Here is a 23,265-nt window from a genome sequence, read left to right as displayed (position 1 = left end):
TCACCTGGTACCGGAAGATAGCAATGATGATGCCTGGAATATGTCCCTGAGCAGTGCTTCCATAATCTGGGGACAACCAGATAAAAAGACCCCCATCTACGATAGCTACCCATCCAACATTAGAAAGCAGGAATGTTCATAAAATAGGAACCAAATATCTACGTTTCTGAGAAGGTTCATATGGGAGAAGAATGTCCTTACAGTAGAACTAGTGGAGGAAGCCAGAGGAGGACATTTCAGGAAGATTTTAAACTGGGAGGAGAGATCCATAAGAGAAAGTAATGCTTTAACAATTAGGGCACGGGTAGGCAAACTAAGGCCGAGGGGCCGGATCCGGCCCCATCACCTAAATCCGGCCCGCGGACGGTCCAGGAATCGGCGTGTTTTTACATGAGTAGAATGTGTGCGTTTATTTAAAATGCATCTCTGGGTTATTTGTTGGGCATAGGAATTCGTTCTCGCCCCCCCCCTTCAAAATCTAGTCCGGAACCCCACAAGGTCTGAGGGACAGCGGCCCCCTGCTGAAAAAGTTTGCTGACCCCTGATTCAGGGCTTAAGAGGCCATCGGTGGCTCTTTGCATTGGGCCAGGAAAACAACGTAGTTGTTTCAACATCAGCATCATCAGCTCACTATGGTTTTGCTCGACGTCTGGACTAGCTGTAATCCCCAATAATAATATGATGGGTGTGACAGTCGTGACCTGGATATCACTAAAGCAAGAATCATCATGGCCAGTTGGGATTTGCCCAGGGAAGGGCATAAAACTACTGCCGCCACCTTACAAGGCTCAACAAGGCTCTCCTAATAGTTAACAAAGTATTGGTCATCCAACAAAGTCAGAACGAAAGGTCATGGAGTTTGGGTGCACAGGTCAAATGTCAGACAGGGCGATTTAGTAAAGCATAAATTTTATGCAGAAAGAAATGGGGTTCCTAAAAACATCACTCTTCTTTGTATGCAGATACCTGGTTAATAAGAGTTTAAATTAAACTCCCAAGTTAAATGAACCCTTGGAACACAACCCAGCTTTCTCAACCAATGCTGCTCCTTTCAGCCCTCACAGGACCCCTTCTTGAATAGGAATGTGGTTTTCGACTAACTTTATCTGGATTAGGGACTACTGAGCATAGACGTGTGTTAGTAAAAGAAGAAAAGCCAAATGGTTGCATTATAAAACTATGGCAAAGTAACGGAAAGCAACTCTCTTAAAAGTCTTGCTCTCATTTATTCTGGGGCAAATTCATTCCCAAACTTGGGTGCCATCCGAGAAGGAACTTGGGTTTTGAGAAAGTACTTCATTGAAATCACAACCTTAAGTTTTACTTTTGCCAAATGACCCTACTAAAACCAGGGGGGGGGGAGAGAGAGAGACACAGTATTGATATATTGGTGAGTGTTATAATTAAGGACAGAGAGGAATAACTGAAGATACGCGAGGATCTCTTGTTCTGAGTAAGATGTTAAGAAAGTTGTCAAGGTCAAACCTAATGTGGAAAATCACCCTAAATTTAACAGGCGTTTTAATTTAGAAAGAAGGAAAGTCACTTTGAACACCATCAGCCATTTTAGGAATAGCATGAAAATTGTTGCTTATTATGTTAGCAACTATTTGGCTCGCTCGTGAGCATTGTTCGCTCATTGCAGGAGGCTTTCCTTGTAATTTTGTGGGCAAGATGTGTGCACTGTGACAAAAAGCCTTGGCGGCTTTGCATTGACTTTTCCCTTTTAGCATCCATTATGCCTGCTTATTAAATATGGCTCTTTTTTGTTTGCGCACTTCCAGAAAAGCCAAGAATATACCCATTCCAACCCAGATCTCGTAGTAATCAGACCTTGGAGTGGTTGATTTCCCCCATCTTACTCCCTACCTGTCAGGCCAAATGGAGCAATGGGACTTGACAGCTCTGGGTTCAAACTTAATTCATCATTAGGAAATTATTCAAAAAGCTATAATGAGATAACTAATTTAATACACTTTGCTTCAAGGTTTATTCCTTGGCCGGCTTCCCAGATACAAAGTGTCTCTGTGCAATTATCATGCAGATGCCACTAAAAGACTTTAAATGGTTGCAGCTAATTTAACAAGAGATATGTTGGCATCGACAAGGAGATGCTGGACTGAAAATTGGAGTTAACTAAGGAAGCAGCAGGATTTCTAAAGGTGCATCAGCGAGAGGCTTTCCCTGTGCTTTCTTCACTTAAATCATTTTGGGGGAAACTTGAAAGTATCTCTTTTTCTTTACCAATGTGGTCTGCCATTTTATTAGGAGGTATAAAGTCTGATTGATTCGTCAATTAAATTGATAGATTAAAAGCAACACTTTCAGGGAGAAATCCTAAGCTCCCAAGAAGGGCAGTAAGGAGTCCCATTGGAAACTGTGTCTCTCCCTCTGTAAAATGGAAGTCTGTGGCTACAGGCCTCCTAGCACTGAATGAATGTCATTGGTGGCACTGAAATGTCATTGGTGTCCCAAGGGTGAAAGGGTTAAAAAGAAGGTCACCTCAGCGGCAGATCCGGATCTAGTAGACTCAAAGCCCCGTCACTGCCGAAATTGGCCCCCAGAATTGGAGGATGGGGGAAGGGAGAGAGACTGCACGAGTGGGGTTATTTCCTTTCATTTGTTCCAATGGAAAGGGGGGGGAATCCTTTCATTTGTTCCAATGGAAGAGGAAAAGCCTTACAAATAAAAAGTGGAAACAAAAGAAAAAAATTCCTTCCAGCAGCACCTTAGAGATCAACTAAGTTTGTCATTGGTATGAGCTTTCGTGTGTATGCATCTGAAGAAGTGTGCATGCACACGAAACCTCATACCAATGACAAACTTAGTTGGTCTCTAAGGTGCTGCTGGAAGGATTTTTTTTCTTTTGTTTTGACTACGTCAGACCAACACGGCTACCTATCTGTAAATAAAAAGTGGGTGGGGAAGACCAATGCAACTCCCTCCATGATGTATTCCTCCACCTCCCTCCATAGATTTGCTCTAAAAGTCAAAGAGTGCAGCTTGATTATGCACCAGTACTTATAAAAGGTTACAGATAGGAAGCCAGCACCATCTTAAAAGAGACGTTTCTCCTTTTCTCTTGCATAGAAGAAAATGCCTGTTCTAAGATGAGCTCTGCTCTGACGTTTGTGTGCATTACCTAAACATAAAGGGAATTCATTTCTAATGCTTTTTGCTTCAGAAATTGAGGGCTGGGTTCAGCTAAGTTGCTAGAAGCCAGCACAATGAGTCCTGCCAGTGCAATTGGACTCCCCCCCCCCAAACTTCTTCATCCGCCCCACACATCACCCCTCATGCCTTCCCAAATCTGCTTGGAAGAACCCACAGTGCTGGAAGAGGAGAAGGGAGATTTAATACAGAAATGTTTGAACTGACGGAACTATCACCTTAGCGCAACATCGAGTTCCACCCACTTTTTTAAATTCACACTTGACAAATTAAATTAAAATGCATACGATTGATTAAATGAATAAAAACCGGGATTTGTCCCCGCTTTCTTTTGTTACATCCAATGTCGCTCTTGGGTACCAACTGCCTGCCAACCTCAGCGACAGCTGCTTAAGCACTATTGCCTGAAATTGACGGCATGCAAAGAAACAAACAGAAGGCCAAAGAACCAGCTACAGAACATCATAGATGCATCGTTGAAGGAGGAGCCATGCATAGCTTAGAAGCGGAATGCACCTTCTTCCTGAAAACGATTCCATGGCCATTCATCAGGTTTCCCAGTTGAATGGCCATCGGACAGCCACTGCCAGTCTAGACTAGGAGGGCACAGCTCCCACTCATTTCAACAGACCTCGTGGGTACCATAAATATCCATCATAGATGGTGAAATCTCATGGGCCGGCACAGATGAACTTCCCAGTGGCTGGTTCCCTGTACAAGGCCTGAGCGGGCTTCCAGCTTTCTTTTGTACTAGAATTCTGAAGTCCACCAAGGGGAGAAAAAAAGTGGGCAGGCAAAGACTAAGAATTAAAGAGAAGGGAGCCTCTGAGCATATGCTCAGCCAAGGAATTTGTGATCCATAACAGAATTAAATCCACATATTGTTTTCACACAAAATCAGTTCTGGTTTCCCTCCCAAATGCCCCATAAACTCACTGATAGGGCTGGGTGGGGGATTTTGCCCTGTCTGCATTTTTTTTAAGCTTACAAACCCCATTCTCATTTCCTGGACAAAGGCATGGAATGGGAAATCACCACTCTTCAAGTTTTGCACTTTCCCAAATTTTGCTATACACTAAAGTACCAAAAATGTGTCTGTTTTAAAAAAAATCTGCATTTTGCAGTAAAATACATTTAGAAACCCGTACATTTCTTCTGCGATAAAATATGCCTTTAATTACACATTTAGAATACGTATTTAGATTTGTATTTAAATCATAGCTGCCAAGTTTTCCCTTTTCTCGTGAGGAAGCCTATTCAGCATAAGGGAAAATCCCTTAAAAAAAGGGATAACTTGGCAGCTATGATTTAAATACGAGTTTTCATACAGAGTTTTACTTTTCTTTTCTTTAAAAAAAAAACAGATTTAATGTGAAAACAAGGCAGAATGTGACTGATAGCCAAAACATGTGACAAACTGAAACACAACCAGAAACAGAACCGGGTGATCCATTTCTACTCACAAGATCCTTTGCTTAGTCAAGTGAAATCATTTTCCTGAGCCAGGATTCAATGCCATTTATGGGAGAAAAAAGAAGTGAAGTGGGTCTGGGGTGCTAGAGGATAATACCAATGACGGATTCTATGTAAACCATTTGAGCTTTTTTTGTGTGGCTACATATACCATCACCATTCTTGTCCAATGTTGCTCACCTGGATGTTAAGAGACAACTGGAAAACTAGGCTATTTCCCTGTAAAAAGCTGCATGTATCACACAGAGCAATGTAATATTACAGGCAGCAACTGTTTTAGGCGCATCTGATATGTGTGCGACTGCACACACACGCATCACACCGAATGCAGAAGTGACTCAAAAACACCACAAAAATGTCACAAAAGGGAGCAGAACAAGGTGGGGGTTGAATGGGGTGTTTGCAGCTTTTTCAACGGTGTTTCAAAATACATGATTTCACTTATATGTGTGGTGTGTTGGAACGTAACCCCCATGTAAATTGGGAGTCGCCCATATAGAAAAAGATATTGCTTTTAGATATGAGCCACCTCTTCTATGCCCTGAAAACAGGTTGCATCCCTCCAAATTGAAGAATAAAAACAGCCACTGCCTAGCAGGTCATACAGAAATGCAAAAGTCAAGAGAACGCTGTCAGATAGGAACTGTCAGGTTGTAAAAAGAAGGTCAGCCATATGAAATGTGTTTCCATGATTCCAAAGTCATAACGTGTTTCACAAATTAAGAACATTCACACATCATTGCGAGGAAAAATAATAATAATAAATTATCTCATATAAAATAATTTGTAGGAAGAACAAGGTCTCCCTACTGTCGGTTTTGCGTATTTGTCACAAAATACTGCCAAAAGAACACGCCACGTCCCCTCCAAACAACATGGAGGGAGTGATTCTCAGCCAGATCCAGAAGGTTGCATGTATGGGAAAGCAGCTGGGTCTCTTCTGAGGCTGTTAAATGAGTCTAGAGTTTTGCAGGAAGAGGATGAGGACTTGATAGACAAATTTATACTGAGCGATGGTTTGGATCATGAACATCCTTTGTTCCCTCAGGTGTTGCAGCATCACTGGAACATCCACTCTCTGCAAAATCGAAGGAATATAAATATGTAAAAATATGTACATAAAAAAAATTGTGATGTGGGAGAAACTGTGAAGCCAGCCATCGCTTCCCTCGTGATTCCTGCCGCCCCTGTTGCGCTGTACATTAAAATAACAAATGTTAACAACATGTTAAAGGTAAGTAAAAGATGTATTTGTTTTAGAACCCTAAAGTAGTAGAGGTTGCCAGGACATCACCCCATTTGCCTCTACATAGTTCCATCCTTATTTCAGACATCGTGGTATATCGGTATAGCGCTATTTTTAGCTGGTGATAGATCACGATGTTGAAAACCAGACATCGCCCAGCCCTACTCAGTAGCTATCAAAACTGGTGCGGTGAATGAAGTTGCAGAAAACAGAGTGGAGATACATAAGAGGGCAAATTTAGAGCAAACTGCAGATGGAGCAGCCATTAAAGGCATTTATTATCGTCTTCATATGAGAAAAAGAGAAAAGCAATGATTTCCTAGAAAAGAGGTTGGAAAATCAAAGGACATCTGTCACTGAGCCATAGCCAGCTCCTTCTTCCAGGCCACAAGCTCCTCACCTGAGAGGATTGCTCGCTCTGCATCAATGGCTCGACAGTCTCCCCTCACTCACCTAGTCACTACAGTCATTAGGGGACTGACGACTCTCTCAACCCGCCAGCCAGGCTTTTCCCGCCTTTGTAGAATTAGTACACTTCTCACCTCATCACTTTATCTCACCAATGGCCTTCTCCAACTCTGCCATTACCATTTTGACTGGAAGAGTCACCCTGTTAGCATTTCTCTCCTCTGTTGCTGGATGTATGATTGTCAGTGTTTACGTTTTAGGCTTGGAAAGTGTGAGAACGGGAAGTCAGTCTTATCTCTCTTCCGCTGTACTGTACTATTGCTACACTCATGCTCCATGATAGTTTCTGCTATGCTCCGCTGATTGAGCGTGCACATGTCTTTAGACATGTGCTGCTGGTGTGCACTGGGACTGATTTGTGATCATCCTGGGCTGCGTTTCGTAAGGAAGACACCCGGAGAGGTCTGTTTCATTCCAGGGGCTGTGTGTGCCCCCCAGGCGTGTTCCGACAACCCCGAGAACAAATGCCTTCTGTCTTTTCCCTCTAAATTAACCTCAGGATTTCACACCAGTTTCCTTCACCAAACGACGTTCGTTTCCAGTGTACAGACAACCTCATTTCTGAAACTTCCCTTTCCACACAAAAAGGGGCTTTCCCAAGCTGGTTCCCTACAGATGTTTGCAGACTGCAGACTCCCAATTCCCATCAGCCCCAGCCAGCTTGGAGTTTGTGATCCAAAACATCTGGAGGAAACCAGGTTGGGGAAGACTGACACAGACCATGCCAATGTGGCAAGAACCTCTTTAGCTCCCTTGCCACGGAAATAAGAGGACTTTGTTTTGATTTCATGTAGGCCGCTCTGGGAGCCTTTCTAGCTGAAGAGCTAGGTACAAATACTCTAAATAAATAATTGCCTCTTGCATCACAGGGCTTGTTCAAAAGATGCACTTTGGGAAGTTCTCGAGCTGGTAGTAATCTCCGCTTCTCATGCATTCCTCTCCCTCACCGCGAGGAGAAAGACCGTACAGAGAGCCCTGCTTGATCAGGCCGACGGCCCATCAAAACCAGCAGCGGCCAACCAGATGCCTATGGAAATCTGCAAGTAGGATCAAGAAATCAGCACTCTCCCCATCTGTGATTCCTAGCAACCAATATTCAGAGGCATAGTGCCTCTACAGTGGAAGGGGAACACAGCCATCATGGCCAGTAGCCACTCAGACTTATCTTCCATGAATTAATCATCTGGCCTGTACTAGATTTTTTTGGGGGTCAGCAGTTCCCCAGCTACCCAAAGAAGCTGATGAAACCAGCATTGTACTGAGGCAGACAGCTGGCTAGAACTGTCTGTGGCTCTTCAAAGGCCTCAGGCAGAGATCGTGCCCAGCACTGCCACCATGGCCTGGCATTTCAGTTACATTGAAATCACAACAGTCTGGGACAAGAGACAGCGTATTCTTAGCAGCTGCACCCAGATTACGGAACGCCTTGCGCTGTGAAGGTTGCTAGCTCCTTCCCTCACTCATTTTTGCCAGTAATATTGATTTGTACAGCTATTATATAAGTTTGCAATCTGCTCATATATCGTTCATGAGCTATATATTTACAATAAAGCAAAAGCATTGTACAGTTGAATATTGTTCTGGTATTTATCCTTCCAAGACATTGCAAACAAGAGACCCTCTTTCTATAAACTTACTTGGTTCTTCTGTGATATGTTTGGCCATTATTACGACGGTTTGTATTTTAATCAAGCTAATCTGCCGATCCTGGGGTGCTAGTCTTTTTCCAGTTCTTTGCAATACTTATTTTTGCAGCTGTCAATAACTGAAGGCCTTTTTATTCTAGCAGGCTTTTATTTTATGAGGCAGACAATGTTCAATCAATCAATCAATGTTTATTATGGCCAACGGTCAACAATAGAGGCAGACAATGCTCTTAGGGTGTTTTGTTTAAACTGCCACCTGGTCTCTCGGTCTCTCTGGAATGGTTTAGTATTGTTTCCAGGAACAGCAATTTTTCATGTAGTTAGCTACCCTGAGCAGTATTTTTTAGGCTAGAAGGCTGGGATATAAAAAATTAAATAAAGGAAAATTGAGATATTGTTACATGCAAAGCATGGACTAATGTACTAATGAGGGCAAATAGGTAAAGGTAAAGGAACCCCTGACCATTAGGTCCAGTCGTGACCGACTCTGGGGTTGCGCGCTCATCTCGCATTATTGGCCAAGGGAGCCGGCGTATAGATTCCAGGTCATGTGGCCAGCATGACAAAGCCGCTTCTGGCAAACCAGAGCAGCACATGGAAACACTGTTTACCTTCCCACTGTAGTGGTTCCTATTTATCTACTTGCATTTTGACGTGCTTTCGAACTGCTAGGTTGGCAGGAGCTGGGACCGAGCAACAGGAGCTCACCCCGTTGCAGGGATTCGAACCACCGACCTTCTGATCAACAAGCCCTAGGCTCAGTGGTTTAACCCACAGCGCTACCTGGGTCCCATGAGGGCAAATATTATTATTATTATTATTATTATTATTATTATTATTATTATTATAAATAGTACAGTCAGGTTCATTTATTACTTTCTCCCTGAAAAGAATGAGAATGAGAGTGGGGTGCACATACCAAGTCTAGAACCAAGTAGACAGTACCAACCAGAATGCAAAGCCCAAATAGGGCCACATGGCATGGCTCTCTCTCTCTCTCTCTCTCTCTCTCTCTCTCTCTCTCTCTCTCTCTCTCTCTCTCTCTCTCTCTCTCTCTCTCTCAGGTTCCCTTATGGAGCAATCCATTTGAGGCACCTCGTTCAAGCAGATGTAGGTTAAGAATGCCAGCTCTCTATTCTGAAATTTGTTATACTTGCACACTCTTATGAAAGAATGCTGCTGTGTGGAATCTGATAAACAGCTCATGATCTAATTGCTTTGCTAAGCCAGTTAGAACTTAGCCTTGCCTAGGCATGGGGGCAGGGAATGCAGACCAGTTGGGACTTGCACAGCCCAGCCCAATAACTGAGCATCTGCCATATTTCTCCCCCCCCCCCCACTACCTGATGCAAAAACAAAGCAGTGGCTACATCCTTGTTTTCCAAGTCAAGCTTCCTTAATGTTTAGCCATCTGGGAGAAATGTTTTATATGTCATGGCATTCTTATTGCAACTCTCTAAATGAAAACTTTTTCTTTTTCTTTTTTGCACTCAGTATTGCAAAAATATATATGTGTGTTTTTCATTTTGCCAGTCCATCTCAAATTACCTTGGTTGGCCATTTTGTTCCTGAAAAAAGTACCTTAAAGGGGTGTGTGTGTGTGTGTGTGTGTGTGTGTGTGTGTGTGTAGAGGAAGTAGCACTAAGAGCACGGTTCTTACTTGAAAGAAAGTAATAAACCTTGCTTACTAGTCTTAGGATCAGGTTATAAAACCTATATAAAGGGAATCACATAATAGTATGGAAAGGTGTTGTGAATATAAGTTTTGCTTACCTTAAGCTTTGCAAAAAAACAAAACCTGTCAACAGACTACTTCTTGCACTTCGCAAACAACCAGCTCCATTTTTTCACGACACCTGACAACCACTTTGGGCATTGGCTGAAGCAATTTGCGAAAGCTTCCGCCAAGCTCTTGTATGTTTGTTCAGACTTAACCTGGTTAACCCTCTGGAATTTGCGGAGCTCCTCCCCACATACTTTCACGTTTTGCAGCAGGGCTTGCAGGATCACACCTGCATTTAAGCAAGAAGAGGCCCGCCTTCTGAAAGACAGGTTTGCTCACCTCATTGTGCTCCAAGCAGCCAATCATGAGCTCCGTCAAAATGACGACCCCCGTCCTCCCCACGCCGGCGCTGCAGTGAACTACAATTGGGGGGTTGCAGTTGTTGCTGCTGTCCAGGACACTGTTGGTGTGGCGTCGCACAGATTGGATCTCTTCCAAATAGGCTGCATGGCGGGAATAAAACGGAAATCACATTCCTGAAATGCTACCCAGCCTCACATAAAAAGAGGACAAATGCATGGAGGAGCAAGCAAGCTTCCTTTTAAATTATGATAATTTACCATTCTTAGAAGGCACTAATTATTTGGCCTCTGGACAGCAAACAGCACTGAGTTAAGCAAGAAGCAGCAGGGTGTCAATTACTACTTGGGACTTCGGTCCTTTAAATCAAACAGCTCTTAAACACACACACACACACACACACACACACACACACACACACACTCTTTCCCCCTCTGCAAATCCCCAAGTCCCTTAAGCAGATGACTGTAGACATTACTTACAGCAATTCCTGCTATTAACAGGCTGGGATCAGAACAGCAGCAAGGTCCCCTTGAAACAAATGCCTGTCAGAGCCAGTATCTAATGGGTAGGGAGCATCCATCTGGCCCTCTCCTTACCTTGCAGAATGTCTCTGAATTTCAAACATGCCTGCTGCTCTCTCTCTCTCTCTGGCCTGTTTCATGCACAAATTTTCCTACACAGAGAAAGCCCCGTGTAGGGTAACAAAGAAGGAAAGAAAGCAATTGCCTGTCTGGTAACAGACAGTCGTCTTAACGTGGGCTACATGTCACTGAAAGTCACCAACCCCCCCCCTTAGTTAAGTAGACATGGGAAGGGTGTGTGGTGAGCATACCAGCTCCATTGCTAATATTATCACCCTCCACAAGTGGCAGCCTGAAGATGGAATCTGCATTACAAGCAGCTCCCTGCTGCAGAGGCTCCCTTCAATTTGTGGAGGACAACCAGGGTGTGTGAGTGTGACAGAGCTAGCATGCTCAGTCCCACTAATCCCACCACTAACTCACATGCTTACTAAACACAGACGTATTTAGGAGTGAAGAGGGCTACTGTCTTTAACAAAACCTAAAGGCTCTGTGGTCTACATGAACCCAACCTTTATAAGAAGAGACATGCTGTGTGTGCCATATGCTTCCAAGGTTCATCAGCTAAGAGCAGGGCCTTTAGAGTGGTGGCACCTGTTAGCATAAATCCTATACATGGCACATCTGTTGCATGTGACTGATTGTTTACATATATGACTGCTGTTATTTCCCACGCAGGAGCCCGGATTTAACCCGATCTCCTGTCATGTGATGTTCATTGTTCTCATTTTACTTTCGCTTCTGACTGAGAGAAGATGGCAGAATGCTTCTGCATCTCTCTCTAATAAAGTAGTTTAGCAACTACAAAATGTGTGCTGTCTTCTTTAACCGGAGGGCAGTCGCAGCACAAGAATACTGGGCTGTGGGCCTAGTATTCTAACAGCACCTGCCCCTTGGAACGCACTCCCAATGAACATTAGGTGGGTACCTAAGGTATTAGCATTCAGGAGCCTGCTCATGTATCTGTCTCCCATGTTTTCCCTGATGGGGGGCTCTGCCTATGTTTATGTATTAATATGATCTACTCATTTGTGATGTATTGTACCTTGGAGTACCCAAATGTGTGCCATACTTGGCTATCTGTGCAGAATTGGGCCAACACCTTCTTGAGACAAGTGGTTGGATCATTACTTTTAAATATTGGCTAAAAATTCATTTTAATACCGATCCAGATAGCCTGATATCCTATCTTCTGAAAGACAACTATAGCTGTATATGGTTCTCTAATATTTCCAACAAACTCAGGCAACTAGGCTTCTCAGTGGATTCCCTCTTGACATATGAGGACTCATATATCTTATTAAGCAGAGACTGCTTGATATTGAACTCCAGAAACTTCATCCTGCCCAACCTCTAGTATGCTCGCCTGCCTTCTTGAGGCTGCTGCCGCACCAAGAATTGATACCTAATTATATATATGACCTGGTATCTCCTTTTTATCGCAGAGTATTTATGTTGGCCCGCCTAAATGCTTTTCCGTCCTCCGTGTTATCTGGAAGACTCAAAGGCATCCCCTACTGGAATAGATTATGCCCTTGTGGCCAGAAAGAGGTAGACTCTATGGCCCACATGATTCTGGACTGTCCCCTTTCCAATTTTTTTTTATTTTGGCCCCCCTTTATCCTTTATGAGACCTGGAACCCTCCCCAACAAGGAAACAGTGGTCCAGCTCTTGCTGAGGGATGACTTCCCCGAAATTACCAGAATTATGGCCCACTACTTGTCCAGAATTTATGTAATTAAAATCAATACATCTAGCCTTCAACAATGATAGCTGAGGATCCCTTGTGTGCCTTTTCCTCCTCCTGCTCACCATTATTTCTGTATGATGTAGAGTTACTATTTATACTAATGACCTATATGTTTTGTATGTTTTGTTCTTGTATTTATATTTTATATATATGCCAATAAAGGTGTTGAATTGAAATTGAAGCATTCAGGAGCCTGCTCATTTATCTGTCTCCCATGTTTTCCCCGATGGGGGGGCTCTGCCTATGTTTATGTATTAATATGATCTACTCATTTGGGATGTATTGCGTACTTGTTTCATAAACATAGTTTTGCTGCCGTTTTCATGCTGTTCATCATCACTATCGTTTTTCCCAAATTCTGCTGATTTGCAAACGTTTGCATATGAATGCAGGGGGGCCACCAGGGTCTTTGTTGTAATGACATAAAAGAAGTTTGTGCAACTATCACACATTTTTAGTTTTATAGTTACAGGTAGGTAGCCGTGTTCTGACGTAGTAAAAAATAAAATAAAAAATCCTTCCAGCAGCACCTTAGAGACCAACTGAGTTTGTCATTGGTATGAGCTTTCGGGTGCATGCAATTTGGTATCTGAAGAAGTGTGCATGCACCCGAAAGCTCATACCAATGACAAACTCAGTTGGTCTCTAAGGTGCTGCTGGAAGGAATTTTTATTCATTTATTTATTTTATTTTAGGGATTTTAAAGCAAAGTCTGAGTGCTGGCATAATCTAGCTTCTTTTCTTCTTAAAATGGGCAACAGCTCTTGGGCATGATGATTCCCATCTATGTTAGCTGGTAATCCTGGAGATGCCAGGGAATCAATCTGGGATCTTCTGCATGCAAAGCACATCCTCCTCTGCGGAATAAACACTTTACTTGCAAGGCCACCTTAAGCATGAGGCAATGGGCCATCATCTCAATCCCCATTCCATGGAGTGATCTGCAAGCAGCTTCTGCTGCCATAAACTCCAGGAATTTCACACAGCCTCTAGGTTGGCATATGGGGATATGCATCCCCAGATTAGACTCGGCTGAATCCAGCGGCTGATCCCTAGCATGCATGCTTTCCTCCTGCCCTGGTAGTGTCAAGGGAAACTAGGAAAAACCCTGGCAAAGTGTAACTCTTACAAAAGGCCTACACACAATTGCACAACGAAGCTGTTGACACAGTCGAGAAAATATTTCCCTTCCTTTTTGTTATTAATAGTTTTTCACGTATTCTTTTTAACATACAGCTTCACCTTCGGTCCCGGCCTGCACACACCCAAACATAATAATAATCAGGCAGAGGGCCTTCTCAGTAGTGGCAATTACCCTGTGGAATGCCCTCCCACCAGATGTCGAGGAAATAAACAACTATATGACTTTTAGACGACATCTGAAGACAGCCCTGTTTAGGGAAGTTTTTAATGTTTGATATTTTATCACATGATGATTATGATGTTGGGAGCCGCTCAGAGTGGGTGGAGTATAAATAAATAATTTTTTATTATTATTATTATTATTATTATTATTATTATTATTATTATTATTCCCTAAAAATAAAGCTCAGCAAATAAATGTCAGTATCATTATATGGCTGGCACATACACACACACGTATATGATATGTATGTGTGTGTGTGTATCAGCAAATAGTTCTAAGGATTCACTCCAACATTAAATTCAACTTCACTGATGTCCTCACTCAAAACAAAAAGAAAGCACCCACATTTCAAACACACACACACACACACAACTTACAGAGGAAGCCTTGTTCTTCTGGGCAACCGTGATCCGGCCAGTCGGTGTACTGCAAATGCCACACCGTTTTCTCCTGCCCTAGCAGAAGGTGCTTGACCTTGAGACCCGTAGTGGCATAGCAACCAGAATCAGTGCGGAATTTGGTGGTCACCTTGAACTTCCCGTAAGTGGCTGAGCTGTGCTTGGAGCCGAGTTTCGGCCAATAGCGATGGCTCTTGGCTCTCCCTCTTTCCTGTCCCATGGCAAAAGGAAGGAGAAGCAAATAAAAAAATCAGCACGGTCCGTTCTTACAGCCACAAGCCACAGTGAACAATGGGTATGCCTAAAAATCAAGTACTGTGCCTGTGTGGTTTAAAGCAAGGGTGGGAAAACTTCAGGAACGCAGGCCAGTTGTGGCCCTCCAGGCCTCAAAACTCTCCCTAGGCCCCACCCGTCACTTCATACTCCAAGTGTTTTTGCCTGGCTGGAATGTGTCCTTGAAAGTTTTGGCTCAGCTGCCGATCCCTAGCATAAAAGCTTTCCTCCTACCCCAGAAGCTGGTGTGGGAAACTGGGCAAAACCCTGGCAAAGTGTAACTTCTACGCAAACTGACCCCTTCTCCCTCAAGGCGCCATGATAAAGCTGGCGCCACCAACCAGTGAAGGCTTCACGGCTACAGAACAAGTGAAGTCAAGGACAGTATTACATACCCTTAGGCACCCCTGCATGGGTTGTACACGCCGCAAGCAAAATCTGAATTAAGGAATTAAGTAAAGGAATTAAGAGAATGGCTCGAAACATCCCATAATTGTCCAAAGTCCCAAAATGTGTGTTCAGACTAATAACCGCACAACAACATGCAGCCTCAAACGATGCTGTGTGCTCCAGACAAAAGCATTTCTAGTGTGCGTTTACAGCACTGCACAGAAAATATCGCAGATGCTCTTCATTGTGGGGGACTGCAACAAACCCAAAGTTCAAGCAACCACCTCAGGGAAGCATGTTATAGTTTCCCAGAAAACAGCTGAGTGAGGACATCAGAGGAAAATGGGGAGCGGGCAGGAGACTGTGATATTATTTGACTGTTTCCCCATGAACAACTAACTCCCTTGCCCCCGTGTATCCTGGGGTTCCAGGAGTGCCCTCTTATCACGGAGTGTGCATTCATACTGCAATTACTGTCTGCAAATTTCCACCGTCTCAGGACAGTGGAGATTCCTCGTTGTTTCCGAGCATCATAAAAGCCATGATATGAATGCATGCATATAATCAGAGTTCAGGTCATAAGACAGCACCGTTGCCTGCCGCCGCTTAGAAAGAGGCTTTCTCTGTGGTCAGATTACTCTGTAACTGTGCATTTAATGGACTCTTGCTCCCCCTTCTGAACAGCTGATAGTGCTAAATGTTTAAAATGGGGGAAATCAGGCCGCACTATTTAAACAGAACAGCTGTTCCTGTGTGCCTGTAAAGGCAGCAGAGTTCTGAACAGGATGCAGGGCTGGTTTACTTGTGTGTGCCAGGTTTATAGCACAACATACAGTTGTGGGATTACAACAGAAATAACTGTTTTGCTTGGCATGGGAATAAAGGTGATTTCTTCTCTCTCTTTTTTACTGGATACTTTAACTGGAACAACAACTTCTGATGTATTTGCAGCTGATAAGGATGCTAGTAATGCAGAGGTGGCCTTGGATAGGTTGAGAATATCATTCTTCTCAAATAAGGGCAGCTTTGTGTTCTCAGAATCCACTGCTTTGTTTGGCATGCAGCAATCTTCTAATGGAGCTAAACTTCCATCATTATACTGTGAGGCCAGCTAGACTGATACAAACAAGGTTGTAAGGGGTTGAGTCATCCCAGGCAAAGGTTCAAAGGAATTTTGAGAAAGAAAAAAAAAACAGCAAACAGAAGACCGGCAAAGAGAAGCAGATTGTCATGGAGAGCGCTTCCTCGATCTTCAAAACATGCATGCAACGATTTGAACCTCCCTTAAGTGTACACAAGATAAAACATGGTCCGGTCTCAAGAGTGGCTCTCGCTCTTATCCTCTAGCACAGGACAAGCTGATCAAAGGGTAGGGAGCAAGCCCACAGAGGCCCAAGGAATGCATGCTCTCAGGTTTGAACTAGGACTGGGTGGGGAAGAGAGAAAATGCAGGCAAACAAAACATCTTTGAATGTACTGCCTATATCTGCAGTGAGGGTCGACCTGAGGTCGGTGGCAGGCCCACTTGGACGAATGCCATTCCAAAGAGGTGATCTGAGGGGACAGCTCATTGACACCGGGCCCTTTTGTGGCCGTGAGGGTGCAGTGAGCAACTCGCCCCCCCCCCGCCCTTCTCAGTGGTGGAGTTTGGGGGCTCAAATTTCAGTGGCGCCTGTGCAACGTCAAATCCCCCGCTCGCCTCTCGCCTTACATTCTACATCACAGTTGTGATGCCCCTGCAGCAACCCCAAAGCTTAACTCCCAGGGCCACCAAACCGGTCATGCTCCCCTAAATCCACCTCGGCCCATCTTCTCTGCCTGAAGATGGGCCACCAAATTGTGCTGTTCTGTCTGAGAATCAGGTGCTAGTGACTAAAATGGAGAATGGTGTGAACCTCCCTCACCACACCTTCTGATTGGACACATTGTATAAAAGATACAGTGGAACCTCGGTTTATGAACACCTCGGTTTACGAATTTTCGGTATACGAACGCCGCGGACCCATCTGGAACAGATTAATTCACTTTCCATTACTTTCAATGGGAAAGTTCGCTTCAGTTTATGAACGCTTCAGTTTATTAACAGACTTCCGGAACCAATTACACCCATGCTTCGGGTTAAGTACGCTTCAGGTTGAGTACTCCGCGGACCCATCTGGAACGGATTAATCCACTTTCCATTACTTTCAATGGGAAAGTTCGCTTCAGTTTATGAACGCTTCAGTTTATGAACAGACTTCCGGAACCAATTGTGTTCATAAACCGAGGTACCACTGTATAACACTGGGACAGACAGAAATCTGCCTTTGTCCATTATTCATGCCATATATGTAAAGAGCTACGACAGCAACAGTCATGGCTTCCCCCAAAGTTTGTTAAGGTTGCTGAGAGTTGTTAGGAGGCGCCTATACACCTTACAGAGGTACAATTTTCAGAGTTCCCCGTGAAGAGGACTCTGGTGATTTGTTAGCATGCAACCACATATTACATACCTCCTCTACTGTCACCATGGCTATCACATTCACCCCTTCTTCCCACACCATTTGCCAGAAATCATGGCATGTTTGTGGCAAAGGTCCTTGTGTGGCTATGTAGTGCCATTCTTCTCCGCCCACTGTAACCTGAGGAAGAGAGAGAGAGAAGGAGAGAACAACAGATTACTACAAAATCCATGCCACAATTGAGCATCTTCACCTCTCTCTTTCTGCTGTAGCAACTGTGCATAGTTAAGGAAGGACCTTAGCTCACTGCTTTGCACGCATGAAGTGCAAGGTTCAATCTTTCAATCCCTGACATCCTCAGGTAGGGCTGGTTCAAGACTCTGGAAAACAGCTGCCAGGACACTGGTAAACCATACCAATGGACCAATGGTCTGGCTCAGTACCAGAGACCTTCCTATGCTCTTCGTCATGAGCTCATAGAGGTTCATGTTTATCAGCCAGCTTAACCCACTCACCCATCCTTGCTGCATGCAATTTTCTTACATGCACAAAACATGACCCTCTGTTTATATTTTGGCTTTAGGACCTGGTTGGCTTAGCTTCAGAGGGCAATGTTGGAAACAAGGAAGCAACAGAAAAGGACCAGGGATGTGGAGGAAAAATAAAGAGCCAATGGAGCGTTCAGAACCCCTTTCCATCCTTCCTTTTTCCAGATGAAATACCCACAAAACACCCATTCTACAAATTTGCAGGGTGGTGGGGTAGAGGGGAGAAACCTGAATCAGAAGAAGCAGGTCTGCCTGTCACATGATGATGATGATTATGAAGAGGATGATGATAACAACGGTTTATATGCCGTTTATATGCCGCCCACCTGGCTGAGTTGCCCCAGACACTCTGGGGCACTATGGGAGGCTTCCAACAAATTGAAACATTAAACACAGTAAAACATCACACATTAACAACTTCCCTATACAGGGCTGTCTTCCGAAAGTCAGATAGTTGTTTATTTCCTTGACATCTGACAGGAGGGAGTTCCACAGGGTGGGCAACGAGGGAGCCGTCAGAAGTACATTGGAACTCAACCTTAGTGTCTGGGATGAATGATGGGGTAGAGACGCTCCTTCAGGTATACAGGGCCAAAGCCATTTAGGGCCATCCCAAGATTCAAGGCCTATATAAACATGCTCCTGTGGTGAGCACATCATTATATGGTGTTTGTGTGTGAGAGAGAGATAGACATGTTTATTTCATCTGAGGTGAGAAACACCACAGGCTGTTGAAAAACTAGTTAAGAATGATCCCAACAATTTCAGTGAGATTTAGAATATGGACATGGCGACGTAAGTAGAGCCCTCCTTGATCAGGCCAAAGGCCCATCAAGTCTAACTCTGATCTCATTGTGGACAAGCAGGTGCCTATGGGAAGCCCACATGCAGGAACTGAGTTCCATGACACTTTTCTCCACTTGCAATTTCCACCAACTGGTATCCAGAAGTATAGCGTGTCTATATCCCAGCAGCTCAAAAGTGAAGAGAAAGTTGTTTGCTGATGTGGACATATGAGTGCGCCCACTGAAAACAGATTTCTTATTATTTTTTAGCATGCACAGATTGAAGGCATGTTAATCTTGACAGCCAGGATCAAAGCAAAAAAGGGAAAGGCAGACAACCCTGTTGAAGATTGCAAGCTTGGGTCTAGCAGCGTAGGAGTCTGGGGCAAGATCTTATCGTAACGTTACGGAAGTTTTTGCTCTGTCTGCTCCACGGTGGCCCAACCGCCCAGCCTGCTGGCACAAGGCATGGGCAAAAAAAACCATAAATACTAGTCCAGAGGGAGTGCACAGCATGGAATGCGGCAGCACTTTGCGGCCCCGACTGCAGGATATTAAAAATTGATAACTGGGTGAAAAACACTCGCTGCGTGGCGGAGGTAAAAATCTGCAGATGCAATTTCACCTTCTGAGTAAGAGAACATCTGCCTGGCTTCTGCAACAGCCCCTTGGAGGGGGGGAGTGCTGGCAGCGCACAGGGTTGTATACTACTAAGCATCAGCACATGTCGCTACATGCGCCACAGAACAATGTGGGTATGTCCGAGGCCGACACACAAGATGAAATATGAACTCTTAAAGCTGGCTGGGGAGAATTCTTTCTGGGCCCCTGCCACCTGATGGAGCAAAATTATGCTCTCAGAAATGATTTGTCCTCCCCCCCCTCCCATTGGATGGGGGGGGGGGAGGGAGGGAATTCAGATTCCGCAATCAGTCATCCAAGCCGAGGTAGGTTGTGCCAAAAACACACAGTATCTGCTACCCACCAGATCTTTTGGCAGAAATCTGACAGGGTTCTGGTTTTAGAGAGGTGTTTTGACTCAACAAGGGCTTAGCGTTGTAAATTTATGACCAAACCGAGCTTGGAACTTGGTACGGATGTCTTGCAGCAAAGATATGCTCATAATTTAATACTGTTTTGACCAGCGCAGAAATTGTTCATGAAAGCAGATCCGTTCAAGTTTTCTCAAATCACCCTTGACCATTAGGCCTGCTGGCCGAGGCTGGTGGGAGTTAAGAGTCCCAACAGCATCTGCAGGGCCACAGATTCCTCACTCCTGATGCAAAGAGCCAGGAGGTTTGCTTCCAGAGCCACTCTCCTATAGGCCGCATATGCACCATACATTTAAAGCGTATTTAAAGCACATTTCCATCTCCCCTAAGAATTCTAGGAAGTGGAGTTTATCCCTCACAGAGCTACAACACAGCAAATTAACCAATTATAGTTCTCAGGTTTCTTTGATGGAGGTTAAATGTGCCTTAAATGTACGGTGTGTACGGTAAAAGTAAAGGTAGCGGGTGGCACTGTGGTCTAAACCACTGAGTCTCTTGGGCTTGCCAATCAGAAGGTTGCCGGTTCGAATCCATGTGATGGGGTGGGCTCCAATTGCTCTGTCCCAGCTTCTGCCAACCTAGCAGTCTGAAAGCATACCAGTGCAAGTAGATGGTGTGTACACAGCCATAGTGGTTAAGAGTCCTGGATGTGGACAGGAGAGAGCCAGATGCAAATCCCCCACTCAGCCATCGAGCTCAGTGTATAACCCTGGGCCATAGAATCATAGAGTTGGAAGAGGCCACAAGGGCCATCCAGTCTAACCCCCTGCCAAGCAGGAAACACCATCAAAGCATTCTTGACATATGGCTGTCAAGCTTCTGCTTAAAGACCTCCAAAGAAGGAGATTCCACCACACTCCTTGGTAGCAAATTCCACTGCCGAATAGCTCTTACTGTCAGGAAGTTCTTCCTAATGTTTAGGTGGAATCTTATTTCTTGTAGTTTGAATCCATTGCTCCGTGTCCGCTTCTCTGGAGCAGCAGAAAACAACCTTTCTCCCTCCTCTATATGACATTCCTTTATAAATTTGAACATGGCTATCATATCACCCCTTAACCTTCTCTTCTCCAGGCTAAACATACCCAGCTCCCTAAGCCGTTCCTCATAAGGCATCGTTTCCAGGCCTTTGACCATTTTGGTTGCCCTCTTCTGGACACGTTCCAGTCACTCCCTCTCCACTTAACCTACCTTGCAGGGTTATTAGGATAAAACAGAAGGGAGAAGGGTCATGAATGCCACCCAAATCTACCTTCCTTTCACAGATTGCCCAGCTTTTCCAAATTCAGGGTACAGAACGTAGGGACGGCATAGGGCCAGGGTCTGAGAAGCAGCAGAGTTCAAAGCAAGGTTCAGCCATGGACTGAGGTTGACACACGATTTTCCTTTGCAGACAGCACCTAGGCTAGAACCCAGGGTGCCTGACTGGGCTCAAGGCAAAAGTCTTTACAGAACCTGCAGCACTCGCACAGCTTTCCAGCCTGTTTTTAACTTTTGTTCCAAGCCACTCAGAGTAACATCAAGGCAGGCTGGAGATCAACCTGGCCCTATTCCCTGGTCACGGAGGGAGAAGCTGCACTTGGCTTCAGCTGACAGCTGTCCCAGGACTGCACAGCTGAAGGGCACACACTCTCGCCCCTGGCTTCAGCCATGGGGCTGAAGGATTCTGGATCCAGGAAGAACAGTGTGGCAAAGGGAGACTAGCATGGCCGCATTCATCAGCCAAAGAACAGAGCTTGCTTCCCCCTACCTTCCCAGCCAGAAATAACACTGGTGAACTGGTGCCCCGAGTTTCTCCTCCTCCCTCCCAAGTCCCTTTTCCCTTTGTGCTGTTTCTTCTACATTGTAAGCCTGAGGGAAGGGACTATCTTATTAATGATTGCTTTCAGCTGCTTTTTTGTGGCTGAAGAGCAGGGTAAAAATAAAAGAAAGAATGAAAGAAAAAAGAAAGAAAGCCTTGTGTCAGACCAAGTCGAGTCACGGAAGAAGGTTATTGCGAGGACGAAGAAAGGTTAAGGCAGGAGAGGCACTATTCATGTTAAAAAAAATGTTTAACAAATTATAATTACTACAATCCTGTGACGACAGGCATGGACTGCATATAGGTTAAGTGATGCTGAGACAGAGCGTCTGGGGACTGGCCAGCCGGGTGAGTTCACATCCCAGCACAGTTCACATCTGAACTCTGGCCTCCCAAGTTCAACCCCAGCCTTTCAACCCACAAAGGCAGTTTCTTTCCGTCCCCCCAGTCTTTACCTTTATGTGTGAGGCGTTGATGTAGCCCGTGTTGTTTTCTTTGGTTGGGACAAGCTCCACGCGGTTCTCCTCATACGGAATAACTTCTCGGACACGGTTACGTTCAGTGTTCTCAGGAAGCGTCGCTGTGGTAAAGACCCCGTCTGCTTTCCTCTTTGGAATCTGCTCATATTCAGTGAACACCATCCCCTCTTCTAGCTTCCTCCTCAGGATTTTGCACTATTTTCAATTAAAAACAAACAAACAAACAAACAAACACAAAAGGGGGCATTATAATCAAAAGTGACTCATATAAAATACTGCAGTTGCTTGTCTTTCAGTGATGAGATAAATCATCAGAGGAGGCCCCCCCCCAAATGCTAAGGGTTGTCTATTTCTTCCATCTTGCCTGCATTAAACTCTCTATGTTCTCTATAGGGTGGGGCGGGGAGGTATTTTACAGATAACACCATAATCCCAAACTCCTGATAATCTACAGTGGTACCTCTACTTACGAATAACTCTACTTACGAATGTTTCTACATACGAATGGAGCTCCGTCCGCCATCTTGGATGCAGTTTAGATAGGATTTTTTCTACTTACGAATTTTTAGATAGGGTTGCTTCGACTTACATTTTTTTTCTCCCAATGCATTCCTATGGGATTCGACTCACAATTTGTTTCGATTTACGAATGTGCGTTCGGAACGCATTAAATTTGTAAGTAGAGGTACCACTGTATCCCACCTGTTCCACATAGAAGACAGTTGAGAAGAAGTAGACACTTGAGGCCAAAGGACCATTCAAAGAACGAAGAGGTGAAATCAATAATCACCACATCCCCAATTACTTTCTCTGACTGTAACATTGGGGGGGGGGGAGTGGAACAATTTAAAAACCCTTTCATTTCACAGGGGATGAAAAAAATTGCATGGTCCACCAGATCAAAATCTGGTGAAAGGTCTAGGACAGGCATTCCCAAACTTTGGCACTCTAGATGTTTTGGACTACAATTCCCATCTTCCCTGACCACTGGTCCTGTTAGCTAGGGATCATGGGAGTTGTCGGCCAAAACATCTGGAGGGCCGCAGTTTGGAGATGCCTGGTCTAGGAAGACCAGCAGGGCCGGATTGGCTGTGTTGATCTTTAGATGGAAATAGCCTGCCAAGGCTAGAGAGTCTCAGTCTTATGATGTAAGGACCTTTGGTCATGGAAACATCCTCGATGAACACCACTATACATTTCAAGCACATCCGATATGAGCATGATCACACACACATGCATCGTGCCACACCCGGAAGTGACTCAAAAATGTCACAAAAAGGCAGGGCGGAGCGGGGTGTTTGTAGGCTTTTTCG

At 44.6% G+C, this 23,265-nt stretch overlaps 1 protein-coding gene across 3 annotated transcripts in view; it reads right to left on the bottom strand.

Moving 5' to 3' along the window:
* Positions 1-4,525: 4,525 nt before the first annotated feature.
* PTPN14 (protein tyrosine phosphatase non-receptor type 14) overlaps positions 4,526-23,265 on the bottom strand; it is a 114,723-nt gene continuing 95,983 nt past the window's right edge. For all 3 annotated transcript variants that reach the window (XM_035111317.2, XM_035111318.2, XM_035111319.2), the window contains exons 15-19: positions 21,929-22,147; positions 17,342-17,470; positions 14,166-14,397; positions 10,067-10,230; positions 4,526-5,722 (exon numbers count right to left, since the gene is read on the bottom strand). In XM_035111317.2, coding sequence (XP_034967208.2) covers positions 5,594-5,722; positions 10,067-10,230; positions 14,166-14,397; positions 17,342-17,470; positions 21,929-22,147 — 873 coding nt within the window. In that variant the 3' untranslated portion in view covers positions 4,526-5,593. The remainder of the gene's footprint in view (positions 5,723-10,066; positions 10,231-14,165; positions 14,398-17,341; positions 17,471-21,928; positions 22,148-23,265) is intronic.

Source organism: Zootoca vivipara, chromosome 3 (genome assembly GCF_963506605.1).
Source record: "Zootoca vivipara chromosome 3, rZooViv1.1, whole genome shotgun sequence".
In the NCBI taxonomy this organism is placed as follows: domain Eukaryota; kingdom Metazoa; phylum Chordata; class Lepidosauria; order Squamata; family Lacertidae; genus Zootoca; species Zootoca vivipara.
This window is presented reverse-complemented; position numbering and strand designations above follow the sequence as displayed.